Source organism: Camelus dromedarius, chromosome 20, assembly GCF_036321535.1.
Source record: "Camelus dromedarius isolate mCamDro1 chromosome 20, mCamDro1.pat, whole genome shotgun sequence".
Classification (NCBI taxonomy): Eukaryota; Metazoa; Chordata; class Mammalia; order Artiodactyla; family Camelidae; genus Camelus; species Camelus dromedarius.
This window is the reverse complement of record NC_087455.1, coordinates 15,917,185-15,936,820: the sequence shown is the minus strand read 5'-3', so window position 1 is coordinate 15,936,820 and position 19,636 is coordinate 15,917,185. Positions and strand designations below refer to the sequence as shown.

The window sequence follows — 19,636 nt, the reverse complement described above, 5'->3', positions numbered from 1 at the left end:
TCATGTAGGTCTGTAGAGCCATAGGACTTCAAATTCAAGATGAGGCACTTAGCTGTGTGACCTTGAGCAAATAACTTAACCTTTCTGAGATTCAGTTTGTTCTTAAGGATTGTATTGATGCTCTTGGGTGCCAATGACAGAAATCAGGTATGAGAGAAAAAAAGAAATTGATTGAAAGTTCATCCAGAATGTAAGAGAATCAAAGGCAGGTCTAGGGAACTAGGTCTGATAAAGGACAGGAACCAGGGCAGATCTGGGGATCTAAGTACCAGTGCAAATGAACTCCTTCCCTGTGGTTCTCAGCTCTAAATTCAGTGCTCCAGGAGAGAGAGCCTGCTGGGTCAAACTTAAATCACTTGACCCCATGGAGGGGAGGGCACCTTGACTGGCACGCCCATCTGTATTTCCCACAGCAGGGGAAAGATGATACCCAAAAAGGATATTAAGCTGCTTTTAGCAGAATGACAACTGGATGCCCCAAATCTAACAGATGTCCCCACATGGCCGATAGGAGGATTTTTGATGAAGTACGTAAAGTACCTGGATTGGTACTTGGAAAAGAGTAAATTTTCAATAAATGACAGAATTTATGAGAAGCTGCTTGCTGCTTTGAAGAGGAGCCTACCTGTGATTTCCTTTCTCCTAAAGTGCAAATCTTCCTTGACCTAGGATAGGGTTACATCCTGATAAACCCATCGTAAATTGAAAATATCGTAAGTAAAAAAAATGCATTTAATATGTGGAGCATCATGGCTTCACCTATCTCAAACATGCTCAGAATACTTATATTAGCCAACAGCTGGGCACAATCATCTAACACAAAGCCATTTATAATAGTGTGTTGAGTATCTCATGTAGTTTATTGAATACTGTATTGAAGGTGAAAAACGGAATGGTTGTTAAATGTATTGATTGTTTACCTTTGTGATCGCCTGGCTGAGTGGGAGCTGGGGCTCTACCGCTGCCCAGCATCACGGGAGAATATTGTACCTCACAGCCCAGGAAAAGACCAAAATCCAAAATTCAAAGTACAGTTTCTACTGAATATAGCACCACCTTAAAGTCGAAAAATGGTTGTTGAACCGTTGTAAGTTGGGGACCATCTGTAAATTGTAAGCTTCATGAAAGCAAGGACTCAGCTATTTAAATCTAGATGTACGGTCTGTATGCATCAATCGGTACAAGATGTCTTAGCCTTTGGCCCCATCACCCCATGACGGAGGGTCTTCACATGATCTTCATACTCCCAGAGGAGTGCCCAGGTAGCAGCACAGGGGAGAAGGGTTGTGGGATATGAGTGATTCATGGTCCAGCCTTGCCCTCTACCACTCTGGAGAGCATGTGAGGATGCGGGGGGTGAGATTGTATTTGTGCCTAGGGTAGCCTTGAATCAGCCTTATTGTACAAAAGAGCAAATCAACAACCATCTATATTTTTCTAAAATTAAATTCAGTTCAAGCCATCACTCATCAAGGTGGGTGACAAGTCCAACAGAAGATAGATTTGGTGCTCCTGTTTGTGTCCTTCCACTTTGGGATGACATGCCCCCCACACCCATCCTGGGGTTTAGGTAGCTCGATGGAAAGGACCTTGAACCTCGTTGCTCACTGCTACCACCCAGCTGGCACTGCCGGCTGCCCCTTTCTCATCCCTGAGCCCCTGGGCATAGGTCCTGAGGAGAGGTCACTGACTGCTGATCCTCTCAAACACACAGCCCTTAAAAGTTCTGTAGCCTCCAAGATCCCCTGAAATCAAGACGTCCATGAGACACCCACCTTTAAACTGACCTGCAACCCCCTTCACCATTCCAGAGATCTGTGCACTTCTGGCATCAAGCTTTCCTCCGGGTCTTTTTTTTCCTAATAGCAGTTTTGTTGAGATATAATTCACATGTCATACAATTCAGTGTACACTTCACTGGGGTTTGGTATATTCACAGAATTATGGAACTATCATCACAATTTGAGAACATTTTCATCACCCCTAAAAGAAAGCCTGCACTCATCAGTGATCACTCCCATACCTCCCCCGTCTCCAGCCCTAGACAGCCCCTGATTTACTGCCTCTGTGGATTTGTGTCTTCTGGACACTTGATGTAAATGGACTCATACAGTGTGCATGGTCTGTTGTGACTGGCTTTTTTCACTTAGCAGAATGTTGTCAAGTTTCATTCACGTCATGACGTGTAGTTGGTTCCATTTTTTTGCTGAGTAATATTCCATTGTTTGGATATACCAAATTTTATTTCCCCTTTCATCAGCTGACAAACATTTGAGGTCCTTCAGTTTTAAAGCATCAAGCCTTCCTCTCTTTAGCTCTTTCTCTCTGGTGGCCCCAGATCAGGGACCACAGAGTCAAATGTCTGTCAGCTCAGTGTAAGAAAGATAGGAGCAAGTAAGTGCCCCTCTAGAAGGGGCAGCCACTCCAGAGCCATTGCCAAGTGGCCATCCAGACCTGGTATTGTTAGATCTTCAGACTATTCCAGAAAGGCCAGAATCTGGATTTTTATGTGGAAGTTTTCTAATTTTTAAATGTTGGTCAATTGAAACAAACCTGCTGTGGGAGAGAGAAAATATAATTCAGGTTGAGACTACATGCTGAAGGCGATCCCCGAGTGATGCAGAGATACGTCTCATCTTCGGGAGCCTGTGAAGGGTTAGCTGGAGTGTGAGCCCACCTGGCAATTTCTGTCCTCTCCTGGGGCAACACAAAAAAAGGCCGGTCATCCCTTTGGAGAAAGGAAGGACCTGGGTCTAAAGTCAACACTCTGGATCGGAAGGGGGTGGAATTCCTCTCATTCTTTGGCTCATAAGTATGCTGGAGCAGAGAACACAAAGCACCAGCAGAATGTCCACACTGAATTAGCGCTAAATTGTGCTGCAAATTGCTTGTACTCTACTTCAGATTGAATTGTAACCTGCTAGCGTGACCTTGATTCTGACTTCATGGTTCTCAACCATGGTTGAGAACTGCTGATCCTGTACAAGATGTGCTCTGAAAAAAATAATAAAAAATGTGCCTTGAATTCATGAGGACAGATTTGTAGAAATTGGAGAGGAGAAACAGTGATTGGTCCCCTTATGTTGAAAGACACCACACTATTGTAAGTTGGGGAGTGAAAAATATTCAGATTTGTAACAACAGGAAGTGTTTATTGAGTAAATAACCACTGTGCTTGCCACTGTCCATTTTCCATTTTGTTTTGCATGTGACCATGAAAAAAGCGGGTGTTTTTAAAGGGAAAGAAGTTCATAGAACCCGGTATTGGTGTAGGGCTTGGTATTTGCAAAGAGGTTTTAAATTCATTCATTTGAACCTGTGAGGATGAGCATTTTTACCTGACACTGTTTTACAAATGATGTCATTGATGGGTAGATGAGGGCAGGTAACTTGATTAAGATCATCCAACAAAGGAACCTCGAACTTAAATCTGTGTCACTGGATTCCAAATCCTATGTCTTTTCCACAAATACATAGCTGCCCTTTTAATACATTCCAGTTTTGGCTTATCTAAGTAATATGTATAGATATTTTTAGACTTACTAATACAGCATTTTATTTCATATTTACATTTAAAATATAAAATGTAATTTGTATATTTCACATTTATATTATATATTATTTATATTTCATATTATTTGTTATGTTAACACTGTTTGACTCTCCATGGATATTACCCACTCAGAAAACAATAAAAGAAAATGGTGATTTTCAAGTCTTTTAGTATTTTCATATTCTTTGTGTCATCAACATTAATTTATTAATAAATTTGGAGCAGGCGTGCACCTTAATTCTCAGACATTATACTTAAAAAAGTATGAGGTTGAGAAAACAGATATGGGGGATATTGTGACCAAGCTGGTAGTATGGACCCCTACCTGGGCCCTATCCCAGCCAAAATCCCAGGCCTCAGGCAGGGAGGTTCTTTTTCAATTCGGATTTGCACAGCCAATAATAGAAACCAAGGCTGAGACCAAAACAGCCAAACTTTATTCAACAGCCAGAGAATGGAGAAGTGGGAGCTTAGTTTGCAAATCCACTTCTCCCCGGACTTAGGCTGGGATACCACAGATACAGAAGAGCCGGGGGTTAGGGGATGGAATTAGGTAAGAAGAGGGAGGAATATTCATGACTTCTCAAGAATAGGGTTGTAGTTTGCTTGGAACTGGGGCAGCACCCCTTTTCAGTCCTCGTATGGATTCTTCTAGTTGTTATTGCCATAACAACTGTCATGTTATTGTCATAACAATTGTCAACTGTCATGGTGTTGGTGGGCGTGTCATTTAGCATGCTAATATATTATGAGGCTCAGGGTCTTCTGAAGGTCAGCTCTTCCGCCATCTTGGATTTGGCCACTCTAACCATTTCTGGTGGGTTCTTGTTTTTTTCTCCTCTGGTGGTTTCCTGTAAAACAAGGATAACACTTCTCCACAGCTGCATCTTATGTTCCCTCAAGGAAGAGGGAGAGTTAGAGCTGGAGGCTAACAGCCACGGTAACAGCTTCATTAAATTAATCAATCTCAGCCAAACAGTCTATCCCTCCTTTCCTTCCCCTCCCTGCAACTTCTCTCCCTTCCCTTTTGTCGTCTTTTCTTTCTTCCTCCTTATTTTATTTTCCCAGTAAGTAATGGGATAATTTATAAGAAGCCAGAAATCCTTCAGGCTCAATCCTAGTTGTGCTTTTTTGCTCAATACATTCATTCATTCAGCAATGAACACATTTATTCATCACTTCATTCGTCTGCTGTAACAAATTAACACAAACTTGGTGGCTTAAAACAACACAAACTTATTACCTTATAGTTCTGGAGTCAGAAGTCTAAAATAAAGGGGTCAGCAGGTCTGCATTCCTTCTGGAGATTCTTAAGGGGGAATCATTTCCTTATCTTTTTTCAGCTTCTAGAGGCCACCTGCATTCCCCAGCTCCTGGCGCCTTCCTCATGTCACTCTTGCTTCTGTTGTCACATTTCCTACTTCTGCTTTGACTTGCTTATCTCCCTCTTACAAAGACCCTTGTGCTTGCATTGGGCCCACCTGGATAAGCCTTATGTTAAAATCAGCTAATTAGCAATCCAGTTCCATCTGCAACCTTAATTCCCTGTCCCCCAAGTCAACTAATATATTCACAGGTTCTGGGGATTAGGCTGTGGGCATCTTTGGGTGTTGGGAATATTATTACATTTAGCATCAGTACCTATCACTTACATTCTGCACTGACAGCTGGAGACCTGTGTCTCTCTCCATTTTTCTATTTGAGTGACATAAACAAATCGCTCATCCAGTGACCCCCTCTTCAGACACACAGCAGGTATACCACCTTCATTTGTGTCAGCTAAATGCAAAGCACCCAGCATCTGACATCACCCCCAACCTCAAGAGAAGTCCCTCCATTTGAGGCAATAGCTGTGGACCAGTATCAAGCTCACTATGACACATCCAGCATGGCCGCTCATTGCTGAAGGGTGCTTATTTTTTTTTAATTGTAATACTCTGTCCTATCACAGGTAAACTCACACTCACTTGGTATAAAAGCTGACCTTTGTTGGCCCCATCCATTTTCACAAGGATGGGAAATACGGAAGTATGTGGAGTTTATCATCTCAACGGTGACACGTGGCAACTAAAAGGAGAAATTATTAATAATCATGCAGGAATAATAGGTGTAAAAGAGGACTACTGGGGGAACATAGAGTCCCTCTATACATTGAGTTCAAATGAATAAAAACAGCCATAAACACTGTGACTATGAAAAGACATTGAGTACCCCATAGGTTCAGAGTGCTGGAGTAGAAGCTTCATGTACTTCACCTTGTTTAATTCTTACGACAATCTTATAAGGTAGGTGGTATTATTATTGTTGTTGTTGTTGTTGTTATCATTATTCATCCTTATTTTAGGGTTGAGGGAAATAAAGCTCAGAAATTTAAAAACCTAGCTAAAGCCAGCAGTGGGTGAGTTAGAATTTAAACCCCATTTGGTAAAACACTAAACCAAATGCTTTTTCTATTACATTGCCTTCCAGGAAAAGGATAGTTTCTTGGAAATTGTTAAATTGCAGTTGCAGTCTGGGCACCCTTGGGTACCAATGTATGAAGTTACCTGTTAAAGATACACAATGTCTTTATTCTAGGTGTGTGAAAACCTGGGAGCTATAAGAGATGCGTTTTGTTTTTCGTTTAGGTCTGTCAGTTTGTCGTCTCTGTCAATGGGCTGAACGTGCTGCATGTAGACTACCGGACCGTGAGCAACCTGATTCTGACGGGCCCACGGACGATTGTCATGGAGGTCATGGAGGAGTTAGAGTGCTGAGCGACTGGCCCTCCCCGCCCTTCCTGTGGCCTGTGGAGGATCAGAGGCAGAGCACAGAGCCATGCGATGACAAGACTTCATATAGATGGATGGCTTAGGACGTACAAGTCTTTTCTCCGTATATACACATCCTAATTTGAGTTTCATACACTGTTTCAGTTTGAATGTAAAAGAACCAGGTAATACATCTTTAAAAAAAAAAAACACAGAAAAATCCCAACTTCTGTCAACGTAGAAAAAGTTTGAGAAATAATTTTTTTTACATAGGAGCATTGCCTTACTTGATTTCTGTTTGCAGTTCTCATCCGTTGTTTTTTTAATCTTAGTTCACAGAAAGTTGTTGAAATGCTTCTCTAGCCAAAACAGCCATGTGCTAAATTCCCCTTCATGGGAGTCAATAAAGTAGTTTTTACAGACTTGAAGTTGTACTGTCACCAAAATGAGCATGGGACTGTTTATTAAGGGAGCTAGATTTCACCGAACTTCAAATTAAAGCAACATCCAAAGGAAGAGTGCTTGTTAATTGTCATTTTGAAGGTTCTAAAGCATTCAGATACTTGAAAGCCATCAAAAATGGACTTTCTCTTAATTCCTGCCTTTAGTATCAACTTGTTACTTAACATGTGTTTTTTTTGTTGTTGTTCTTTTTTTTAATTGAAGTACAGTCAGTTACAACGTGTCAATCTCTGGTGTACAGCACAACGTCCCAGTCATGCATATACATACATATATTTGTTTTCGTATTTACCATGTGTTTTCAATTATGGCATTGGTCAGAAAACAAAAACTTTATGATGGTATGGGTGGGGTAGGTGGGGAGATACTACTTAAAACTATGTGCTCTGTTTTCTCTTTCTGAGGCTAAATCATTGTGTTCTGTCAATCAGCAACAGCAGCTTCTAGAAATAATCCTGAATGTGTTGAATGTCAAAACAGACAAGTTTGTATATACACATATAATTCAAAATCAAGCCTCTGGCAAGATTTCACTTTGAAGTTGTCCCTTTTTAAGTGAAGTATTCCAGAGCTTGTCTCATATGTGATAAAACTTGAAACTAAATTGCCTTATTGGCCTGAATTTTTACTAGTTTTCTAGGGTAACATATTCTAAGGACATGACATGACATGCTGCTTGTTCATTGGGGTTATTTTTTCACCAAAAGCACCATCTTGTATTTGTAACTTTTCAGCTCATTTGTATGTATACTTTTTTTTTTTTTTTTTTTTTTGGTCTGGAAAAAAATGCATTTAGGGGCTTGGTGTGTAGAGGAAATTCCTCCCAGTGCCAAATTAGGGAGTCAGAGAATGCTCAATTCCTCTTATTTTCCTATAACACATTCTGAACGGCAAGCTTACTTTCTTATCATGTATTAATAACATAGGAACGTTGGACCTCTGCCACTTTTTGGTGATAGGTTATCATGATGTAATGGCACTGGTGGAACAGACATACTGTGCAAAAGATATTACATGTGTATGTTTCTGGTGATCCCGCTTTTCTGATCTGTAGCTTTCGTCAGAGAATAGGATTTTGAAGTAATACAAAATGACTGAAAGGAATGCTGTCCGTCCACATTTGAGAAATAATGTCGCCTCCGTGTGTCTGTGCTTTTATACTGTGCGCCAGGCTCTGCGCTACATATACACATGTTCTCTTTTAATCCTCCTCACAGCCCTGCAAAGTAGGTATCATCACCCTCATCTTTCAGACGTGGAAACCAAGTCTGAGCAAGTTTTAAAATGGTCTCTAAGTTCACGCAGTTGCAAGAACTACCAAGCGGCAGAGCGTGGATTCAGACACGAGTGTATTTAATGCCACTGGCCTCTCCCCCGAGCCTTTCCCCATGTAGGGACCTTCCTCTGAGGGCTTATTCTGTACCCAGGGCTGTGCTAAAGCTGTGCGTTGCCTGTCCTTACTGACCTGTGACGTCAGTGTTGTCATCGTCTCCATTTTACAACTGAGGAAACGGACTCATAAAGAGGTGAGTCACGTGCGCAAGGACACGCAGCTAGTAAATCGGAGGCTTAAACAAATGCATGACTCTCTAAAAGATGCATCCTAAATGCCTTCTGTCTCCGGGTGTTCATTAATGGACAGAAGAAGAGGGGAAGCCTTTCAGGAGTGGCATCTTCTTCTTGCCGGCTGCTTGTCCTTTTTACTCACCTCCTAACGCCCGTCGTCTTGAAACTTGGCATAATACCACTTCCCTTTAGCCAATCTAAGCACCAGAGAAGCCTCTGTCTTTATTTACTTGACGCAGCCTCCTGCCTGTGAAATTTCTTTGATTCAGAGAATGTCATTGACATCTTTGCTCAGATGCACACTAAAGTGAAGGAGGGAGGGAGGGAGAGGGGAAGGAAGACAGGAAGAACTGTTTCCTCCTTTGGCTCCCATTACCCTCAGTTTAAAGGTCAAATGCCAGAGAATTCTACTTAAGGCCAAGAGAGCATCACCTGTAGCCCCAGCCCAACCCTGACATCCCCACCCTGCAGGTAAATTGGATGCTCTCTTCCTAGGGGCTCCGATCTAGCTCCCTCCGGCCTTTGCACATGTGGTTTCTCCTCCCTGGAATATTATTCTTTCCCCTTTTTGGCCTGGAAATATCTGTCTTATGAACTCCCCTGAGATATTATCTCCTTTGAGAAACCAACAATGTAGTTCTAGGCTTGATGTTCCTTCTCTGAATTCCCATGGACCCTTAAACACCAGCCTCCTGTGGTTATAGCACTGATGACATAGACTTTGGATTTGTCCCATTTCATGTCTGACTCGCTAATTACACGCTAAGCATGGGCAGAACAGGACCTGTCTTCCTCCCCAGGTATCCCCTTCACCCAGCAGATTTCCTGACACAGAGCAGTGTCAGCCATCCACTGCTGTCTAATGAAGCAACTCAAAACATAGCTTATAACACTACTTATTTGCTCCTAATCCTATGGGGTGGCCTTTGGGCAGAGCTCCATCTGCTAGGATGACCAGCCACTGCTTGATGTGGTACTGGTTGGGTTCACACAAACATCTGTGGTCAGGGAGCGTGTTGGTTGGGGGCTGGCTGACCTTGGATGCCTTTGTGCATGTATCTGGCTTTTGGCTGGGGTGCCTCAATTCCACTTCACATGGCCTTTCCCCACAGCTAGTCCAGGCTTCCTCATTAGACCTCAAGAGCTCAAAGAGGGAGAGAATGGAATCTGCAAGATCCTTTGTGGACGTGCTTGGAAGTCACACAGTGTCACTGCCATTGCACTTTGTTGCCCAAAGCAAGCCACAAAGCTAGCTCAGAATCAAGAAGGAAAACAGACTCTCCCTTTTGGTGAGAGGAGCTGCTAAGAATCTGTGGCCATTTTCAATCCCCCAAGAGGAGGTACTCACTGGTTTTTGAGTAAAGGACCAAGAAGCTCCCTAGTTACTGGAAGGCTTCAGCTATCCAGATTAAATCACTACGACCAACCACTGGGTAGAAATAGAACATGTAGTTGTGGATAAAGCCCCGTGCCTAATGAAGACTTCAAAGTCAGAAAATCCTAAAATAATAGTGTTACATGGAGCCATGGAGAGCACGGTTTTTATTCTTTTCATTTTGCTGAGGAGGAAACAGGTGTGGAAAGGTCAAGCGGCACACCCAAACCCACGAGGCTTGTTGGGGCCAGAGCCTCGGCCAGACACCAGGCCCCCGCCCTCCAGTCTTATGTCCCTTACAGTCTCGCCTCCTGCAGTGGAGGGTAGTGCAGTGAAAATAGGCCTTTGGCTTTGGGTTATTCATACAATGCAATTGTGCCATGTACCTGTGACGGCAAAGTGTGTATATTTTAACTCAGGCCTTGGGTTGTTAAATCGCATCACTAAAAAAATAAATATTTTGTATGATATTTTGACAGTGGAACGGCTTTAAAATTCAGAAACTCCATTCCTAACTGCAATATCAAGAATTATTCTAAATGAACAGTAAGCGTATTTCTAAGAGCTTTTATTTCCTACATATGCGTGTCTGTGTGTTATCAGTATATTGTGTGTGAGAGTTCACTCATGGAGAGTTCAAAGAAATGGCTTTCTTTGTTCCTAGAGAAAACACTTTTGACTTTTCAGGGTTTCTGTAATGGGTCTGTGTATTCGTGATAGAGATGGAAGTCGTTTTTTGTGAATTCATTAGCATAGTATGTGCTGTCAGTGCAAATTTGAAAGCCATGTTGGTTGATTCAGCTGTAGAGAGAAAAATGCAGCTGCCTTTGGGGTTCGTCCTGTGATCTGATGTTTTCTTATTAATCTCTGTTAAATAATTGTATAAACTGATAAATTTAGTTGACAAGTGGGTGGGCAACATGAAGAAGATATCCATGTTTGAGTAGATTAGATGCGATCAGCCTCACACTACCTTATAAAAGGTGACTGCATTGGAGTGGTGGGAATTAATCATTTACAAATCATTGCTTTCAGTCCAGAATAGAGTCTCTTGTTTCCAAATACTCATTCCTTTCAAATATGTTGTGAAAATCACCTGATTTCATTACATTAACTATTATATTAACATATATTCACTATTCTCTCCTGTTGAATATTAATCCTGTGTCATTTTGATTATAAATGATCAGAATAACTCTAGAACATTTCAGTTTTGCTAACTGGTTAGAGTCTATTGGTGTCACTGCCCATGGTTTTACTCATTTAAGGCAGAATTCCAGTGGTAATATGTTTTCCCTCCGTCCAATACCAAAAGCATAAATCCACAGTGTACCAAAATGAAGTTCATGATCAAAGTTAGTATATGGTATTGTCAAATGCATTAATATATGCACTTAATATATATGTTTATTTTTAAGTTAGGTAGAAATTCATTTTCTCCCTTTCCTACAAATTATAGCAAAATACTTAAAATTATAATATGAAAATAGACAGTCTAGCATGAAATAAATGTTAAAATTTTAAAACACTGACCTTAGGGTTTCAGCTTTTCTTGTCTTTTAGAACAAATTAGCCATTTTTTAATCCTAAAAGAGGGTTGCATTATAAAGCTGATCTACAACACACCTATCAGAGAAAACACATGGGACTCATATCCAACTCTCTAATGTAGCCAGAAGTGCCATTTGTAAAACTACTTAATGATGGATGTTTTCTGAAGCCCTTTTGCCTGAAGGGAAAAAAAAAAGTGCATTAAAAAGCTTTTTCTGTACTGTATTTGATTTGGAATCATTTTCTCCCTACGTAGTTATTGATGAGTTACGGAATAGTCTGTATGGAAAAATGCTATGTGGTTGGTTACTGTTTTGAGAAGTACGTTAGTTTTTTTTTATTTTCAAATAATTGGGAAGTCAGTTACACAATTCCATATATGTAGGGGGCAGGGTAAATTCAGACTACACTCAGTATTCACCAAATGAACTTTACATTTTCCTCTCATTTATTCACTTGCTCATTCATTTATTCAAGAAACTTGTGTTTTGCTGGACAGTAATATATAGGCCTTGGGAATACAAAACTGAGTAAACAGGACACTGGAATCCGCTCATCCTTTAGAAGTCACCTTTGGGCCTCTCTCCTAGAAGTCTTCTCTCCATGGAGGGGTGGGAATATGAATTCTGGTGTTTAAACAGGTGTTTTATTACCACAAACTCACCATCCAACCCCAGAATCAGAGCACTGACAACTTACATTTAGCTATTGTCTCTTTCCCAATCCTGTCCCTCACTTTCCCTTACCTAAAGTGAGCACAGTGATGAGTGAATTCTGAGTTTACCGTTCTTTTGTTCTTTTTGTTCTTAATAATTGCTTAGGTTTTTTTTTTTTAAGGAACTTCATTAAAAGAGCATCAAGTTTTATATTAACTTCTGGGACTTGCTTATTTTCATTCAGGAAGACACTACTAAGATGCTTCTAGATTTGTGTGTGTGTTTGTAATGAATGCACTTTTTACAGCTTCATAAATTATTTGTCTGCTTTCTTGTCAGTGGGCATTTGGGTTGTTTCCATCGTTGTTGTCATTGTCATAAAAAGGATTCCTGTGAACATTCTGATACCATCTCCTGGGAATGACAGCAGGAGTTTTTCTTCGGTATCCACTCAGGAGAAGAATTTCCAAGTCACAGGAAATGTGAATACTAATTTTACAAGGTCACATCTCACTAGTTTTTGAAGTGGTTGAACCAATATAGATGCCCACCCAAAATGTAGAAGTGATAGATGTTGATCAGTAACTCCTCCACCACCTACATTCTGAAACTTCTTAATTTTTGTCAAATGTGTATTTGGTCAATGATACTGAGAATCCTAATTTGCTGCAAAGCTCATAAAACTTAAAGCACAAAGAATGTAAGAAGTATTTTCTGATCCTAACTTAGTACATCCATATCTTCAAAATACCTAGGATGTCTTTGAAATTTACCCTGCATCAACTCTGTGATTTTGATGAGGCAAGGATTATTGTAAGTCATATAACATACTCAAAAACATCCAAAAATAATTTATTAAGCACCTGCTGTGGGCCTGTCATTAAGTCTTTTAGCCAACAGCAGTAAATAAGAAAGGTCCCAGTCCATACGAAGTTACATACTCTTGGGGGACTGAAAGGAGTTCTGCACCCAATTCCATCAAGGAGAAGGATTCCCTCTCCACCACCACCAAGCGATGCTCGGACATCAGCTGAGTGTCCTGCAATTCCATCCTATTCTGCACTACCTACTCAGAGAGAGCATTACATTCCACAGGTGAAGGGTTCAGTCCTCCAAGACGGCCCCTCCCCTTCACTTAAGCTGTCAACGGCAAGCCTGGGTTATCACCTGTGCTTCTGACCGAATGGACATAAATCAGGTTCTCATGACCCTTCCTTTGGCTTTGACTAATTTGCTAGAGCTGCTCACAGGACGCAGAGAAATGTTTTACCTATTAGATTACTGGTTTATTATAAAAAAGTATAACTCAGGAGCAGCCAGATGGAAGTGATGCATAGGGCACAGTGTGGGGAAGGGCCGAAGCTTCCACGTCTTCTCAGTGCACACGACTCTCCCCCATCTCCGTGTGTTCAAACCCTGAAACTTTCCCAGCCCCAGCCTTTTGGTTTTGTTTGTTTGTTTGTTTGTTTTAATAGAGGTTTCATTACATAGACATGATTAATTAAATCATCGGCTGTTGATAATCAACTCAACCTCCAGTCCCTCTCCCTTCCCCAGAGGTCAGGGAGGTGGGACTGAAAGCTCCAACCCTCTAATCCTGTGGTTGGTTCCTGGCAACACCACCTTTAGCTATGTTTGGAAAGTCACTGATTAACATAACACAAGACACCTTTATTGCTCTCCTCACTTAGGAAATTCCAAGGGTTTTAGGAACTCTGCCAGAAATGGGAAAAAGACAAATATACATGTCTTATTATGAATCACAACATCACAGGGACACAGAAAATAATTAAATAAATAAAATAACTCATCTTAGATGGGGGGAGTTTTAAGAAGTAAAGGAAACTAGATGGGGTGATAGAGAAGGGCCAGATTTCACGTGGTGGTCAGCGAAAACGGCTGCCACTTTGCTCGATTCCAGTGGGGCACCTTTTACGTTACCGTCCCTGGGAACAGCGCCCCCTGGAGGTATGCAGTGCAACCGCCCTGAGCCAAAGCTTCTGCAAGCTGGATTTTTTAATTAATTAATTAATTAATTTAGTTAGTTAGTTAGTTAGTTAGTTAATGCCTAAAGGATAGGATTGAGCCAGCCTCAGAGAAATCTTGAAGAGTACTGCAGGTGAAGGAAACAAGTCTGAAGCTTGAAGGGTCGTGGGGATTAAGAGTTCTGGAGACTTACAGGCCTGGATTCAGATTCCAGCTCCAGCACTTAGGAGCGCATCCAGTCCCTGAACCTCTCTAGGCGTCACTATCCTTGTCCGTAAAGTGAAGATGACAATACCTACCCCATTTGACGACTGTGAGCATCACATGAGATAATGCACGTAAAATGCCTATCGTTGTACCAGACCCATAATCATCAATAATTGGCTATTTCTCTTGTTTTATTTTTGCTGTGTGTTTTGGCCTACTAAGTGGAAAAGAAAAAGTTATGACGTTCCCCTAGACTCATGCCAACTAACCTGTACGTGGGACTGGCCCCCAAAATGCTCAGCCAGTTCTCTTATTAACACGATTTTCTGTGCCTTGGTTTTCTCATTTTTGAGAAATAATCTCACAAGGCTATTCTAAAGATTAATGAGTTAGTACATTTAAAGGTCTTACAAGCACTTAACAAGTCATTAAGTGCTCCAAAAATAACTAATGATAGCCATTATAATTTTTATCACACTATACCAGGCTGATCATCTGACATCTTGAAAGACCCTCATTCATCTATAAGGTTGTCTTTATATATTGTATGTACACATATATTTTCATCATCGACAATACACATTTTAGTTTTAACTGTTATAAGACTAGGTAATAGAAGGGTTAGAAAAATAGATATGATCAACTGTATGTTCAGTTGATTACATTTATAAAAAGTCATCCAGGCTGTCACTGTCCCTCTATTCCTCAGGTACTGAGGAGCAAGGAGAGCCACAGGTTGGTAGAAAATTTAGCTCTGGATTCGTGGCTGTCAGTTGGGAGAGAGAAAAACAATTTTGCATTGGATTCTTGTCCTTCTTCCGCTACCTACCTCTTGAAACTAAACATTATATGTAAATAACTTACTGAGCATCATCTTTAAAACTCAAGATTTCGTGTAAAATAATTTCACAAAACTGCGTGGTGTTAGCTATTTACTACCTTATCAAGCATCCCAGCACTTTAGCATCCTGTTAAGAAAGCAATAAAAGTCTTCAAATGTTGGGCCTTACATCTCACAGCAAACACTGTCTCCCAGGATATATGGGAGACTTAGTCCTGATTATAAAGGAGGTTCTTTTCCTGAGCACGCCTTCATTGAGACATCATTTCATTTGTCTTCTGTGGGCAGCTTCCCAAGCCTAGAGGTTCAGGAGATTCCTGCTGGAATTATGTAAGCAAAACCAGCACCTTGTGCTTCTGTTAGCACATGCTTTGTGCAGGCAGGGAGTGGAGGCACGGGTCGCTGCTTGCCTTGGACGCCTGGTGAAGGTTCTGAGCAAAATAATGGAGAGCTCTGTGCAGAACTTGGCAAAATGTCTCCTGTTCTTCCATCCGGAATTTGGACGACTCTTTCCCTTCGCATGTTATTCTGACTCTCATTGCCTCCTGGGACTCCATATCATATTTTAAATCCCCTTTGTTCCCTGGCGGTTAAATATTAAACTCATTTCTTCCTGAAGTCTGAAATGCCTGGGTCCACAAAGGCTGATTGTTAATATAAACTTTATGAAGGTGTCTCGTGATGCCTCTGGAGGTCCATCTGAGTGGATGGGACTCGAGGTGGACAGGACAGTCAGGAGGAGAAAGGGAGAGAGAAGAAGGGCATTGGTTCTGTTACCTCAACTTTGACAATGTGAATGTGAGTGTAGCCAAAACTGGGAGATGAGCCCAGCTTTTAAAAGTTCTGGATGTTTCTGCCACCATGCAAGGTGAAGAAGTGCAACACTTGCCCTGGCGAATCCCATGGACCGTGTGACATGGGAACAGGAAAGTTAGTTAATGATGAAGTGGGGAGACCCCAGGTCTGGCCGTTCCCAGCAGGAAAGGGAGAGAAATGCTGTGAGATTAAGGAAGACGGCAGTCCGCGGACGTCAGACACGCCCGTCCATGTGAGACAAAGAACCTCTGTTTTTTCAGATTTTCTTTCTGCCAATCTAAGCTGCATCAGATGTGAAAAATCATTTCTGGTGCTTTCCTTGCTGGAAAGGGAATGGGAGGCAGTGGTACACCGTCTTACTTTTAAAGTGCGTAATATTTCTCATCACCAGCACACAGTCATCCACTCACTTTGTCAGCCCACCTGCTTTGCTTCCCTTCTTGCTTAAGAGAACTGGCTTGCCCACACTCCACACGCCCATCTTAGTATATAATTGGAAAAAAAAAAAGTGTGAAATCAGAATCGTCTCTTTTTATCAGTGAGAGACCTTGTACATTTGCTGGTTTACCCTGTCATTTTATGAATGGAGAAGCAGTCTTAGAAAAATTGATAATAATAGTAAGAGCTAACATTCATTGCACTCTAAATATACATCATGTCTTCTCTGGAGGATCTCATTTAATCCTCACACGACTCCATAAGGTAGGGTCTAGTAAAAACCCTCATTTTATAGGCAAAGAGCTCTCTCTCGGTGGCACAAGGTCACACAACATCCAAGTGGTGGGTCAGAACTGGAACCTCGTCCCTCTGGCTACTGATGGAATCTGCCTCCTGCGGCCACCAGTTTGCCCCCAAATCCAAGATCCCACGTGCTCGTGGTGGCAGAGAACCATCTAGAGCCAGACGTGAGAGCACTCTGCTTCCGTGATGATGCTGTGGGGGACCACAGGCAGCACCACACTCCTGAGCGGTGAGGATCTGGAGCTGGTTCCCCTTCCCTGGTGGCAGCTGTTTCACGCTCACTTTCCTCCAGCAACATCAGGGCTCACGCCTGCTTTCCTGTCTCTTCTCGACATCACTGCCTATCATTTGGTTCATTCTTAGGGTTCCCTTTGGCCCCAAACTAGGCATGTAGTGGCTATTTCTCCAACTTCCTTCTTACATGCTCTTCTGGAAGAAGCGGACCCCCTCAGACGCTTTTGTGTTCATGCATGCATTTCATTTCATCCATTCAACACATAATAATAGATGCCTCCTATTGCTATGCTAAGTGCTAATCACTACAGCCAGGCAACCAAAACATCACTTGGGAGTCCTAGAGGACGGGAACTACATCAACGCATCCTATAGCTCCAGGACCTAGTAAGGAACCCAGCACAGTCACCTCTCAGTAAATGTTTGTTAAATGAAAGTATGGGTTTGCAAAAATCTCCTCAAATGTGCAGTGTACTTTCCTGAGATGGAAGTGGGCTTTGAAGTCTTGCTAATGCCTCCTCTTTCCTGCCGCATTTCTCAGATGGCCTGTGAAAGACACTCCACTCTCCTTTTCATTCATTCCTGGGAGCAGGCTTGTGTGTTTTTTAAGTTTTCCCAAGGTCCTCCCATGAGGTCAGACTGACACCTGCTGGAGCATAGGAGACCTTCAATCTGGCGTCTTTCTTGGAGCTTAGAGAGAAGAAAGGACAGGGGAGAGGCAAAGGGAACTTCTTTTTTTTGTAATCCCCTACCCCTATCTTGCTCCTCCCGCCTTCCCTCTCCCCACTGGTAACCACTAGTTTGTTCTCTGTATCTGTGAGTCTGCTTCTTTTTTGTTAAATTCACTAGTTTGTTGTATTTTTTAGATTCCACATGTAAGTGATACCATGCAGTATTTGTCTTTCTCTGACTGACTTATTTCACTTAGCATAATTCCTTCCTAGTCCATTCATACAGATGTCAAAATGTCATTCTTTTATATGGCTGAGTAGTATTCCATTGTGTGTGTGTGTGTGTGTGTGTGTGTGTGTGTGTGTACCTGGAACACCTTCTTTTAGAAAGACAGACATTTAGGTCACAGACCCACCATAAAAGAAATCAAGGCAAATCTCCAGGACTCCAGGCCTCTAGAAAGTGCTTCTCAATGATACTAGTGGTAGTTACTGAGTGTCCATTACGTGCTGTGCCCATGTGAAGTGTTTTATGCACATTATTAAGTGTTTTATTTATTTCGTGCACATTGTCCCAAGTAACCATTTTCTAACGCATCTCACAATGTTTTATCAACTCCATCTTTAGTTTTTAAAATTGAAGTATAGTCAATTTACAATGTTGTGTTAATTTCTGGTGTACAGCATCGTGATTCATTTATGGACTTTGTGATACAGCTAGACTTTGGACTCCCACACGAATGTTCACACAAACACACACACACACACACACACACACAGATTTAAAAGAAATGAAACTCATCTTAATGCAGGTTGTGAGAGTTGCTGCTGCCTTTTAATTCCTGACAAATCCTTCATTCTTAGATCTGTGGTGCTTTTTCTTACATGAGTTAGAAGTCAAGAAGAGTATGTTGGAGTTTACACTTAGAAATGGGAACATGTCCTCTGACTCTTGAAGGCTACCTCAACATCCTAGCGCAGTTACTGACTATGACAGATTTTCTCAGGAGAGAAAGGGACTGTTGATAACCCAAGATCATTAGTGCCCAGAACAAGAAAAGCTCAACGGCTCTGCATATTTACGGTTGCTTAACACAATGCACATAATTGTTAGGGGGCTTCCTGACTTCAGCTCCCAGCTGTGTGAAGCAGGAACAGAATGCACACACACCCCTCCCGCCACGTTCATCCAAGGGCTGAAGAACCCTCTTCTTACTCCTTGGAACTGGCTTCTGTTCACATCCCCTATATAGTGGATGCCTTTGGATGATGTCAACCTCTTAATATGAAAAAGAGCAAGTCCAGAAACAAAGCATGCATTGGTGGGGTTGGGTGAGTCTGGTGGGGCCAGACAATTGTAGGGTTCTGTGGGGGCTGAGACCTTCCTTGTATGAACAGAAACTGCCTCTCATTTGCCTGCTGGAGCTCCCCCGACTCCTCACCCCTGCCACCCCAAAGGGAATTCAATTGCAAAAAATAAAAACAGTGCTCACGCGGCTTCTCATTCCATATTCTCCTTTCTTGGTGAAAAGTTTCTTTACGGGTAGTGTCCAGACTGTAGACTAAGTTCGAGGAAAGCTTCCTTTTTAAAAAAATTTATGCTGACTGTGAGTTGGAGTGCAAGGCTATTTCCTTTTGAGCCTCCTTGCCCATTGTTCCTTTAACCACCAACCGACTTTCTCTCTTACTCTTTCCTTCCCCATTTTGACTTAAAATCTGTTATTTCTCGTTATCAGCTTCTAGCAGCCTCTTTCAGCAGTTACGAATGCTGAAGTCTATCTCTGGGATGCTGGCTGGAATGGGGCAAGCATAAAAATGGGTGCAAAACTATGTAATAGGAAGCACTGGAGAATCCATGTGGGGAGGCTATGTCTGTTGGTGGGTCCATGCTGGATGACAAGCAAGAAATAGAGCCAAGGTCCGCACCAAGGCAACAGAAGGGAATCAGGGGACGAGCCCAGGGGCTGTCGTAATTTCTGAAGTAGGAGATGAAGCCAAAAGTTATAACCTAGACAAGGAAAAAGTGAATTAGTACATAAAATAAAAGATACAAAGCGAGCACACGATCTTTTGTCATAGGCAATATCCTCCAGAACATCCTTCCATTTCCATTTGATGTCTTTGTGAATCAACCCTGGTTAAATTAAATCACGGAATTCAAGCAGACTCATCCTTATGCCCTTGTAAGTGTTTGTTTCATATTAACTCTATTTACACAGTTGTTATG

At 41.8% G+C, this 19,636-nt stretch overlaps 1 protein-coding gene across 2 annotated transcripts in view; it reads left to right on the top strand.

Moving 5' to 3' along the window:
• DEPTOR (DEP domain containing MTOR interacting protein) overlaps window positions 1–11,482 on the top strand; it is a 130,473-nt gene extending 118,991 nt beyond the window's left edge. For both annotated transcript variants that reach the window (XM_031439556.2, XM_010988416.3), the window contains one exon: window positions 6,181–11,482. In XM_031439556.2, the coding sequence (XP_031295416.1) occupies window positions 6,181–6,309 (129 nt within the window). In that variant the 3' untranslated portion in view covers window positions 6,310–11,482. The remainder of the gene's footprint in view (window positions 1–6,180) is intronic.
• The last annotated feature ends 8,154 nt before the right edge of the window (window positions 11,483–19,636 follow it).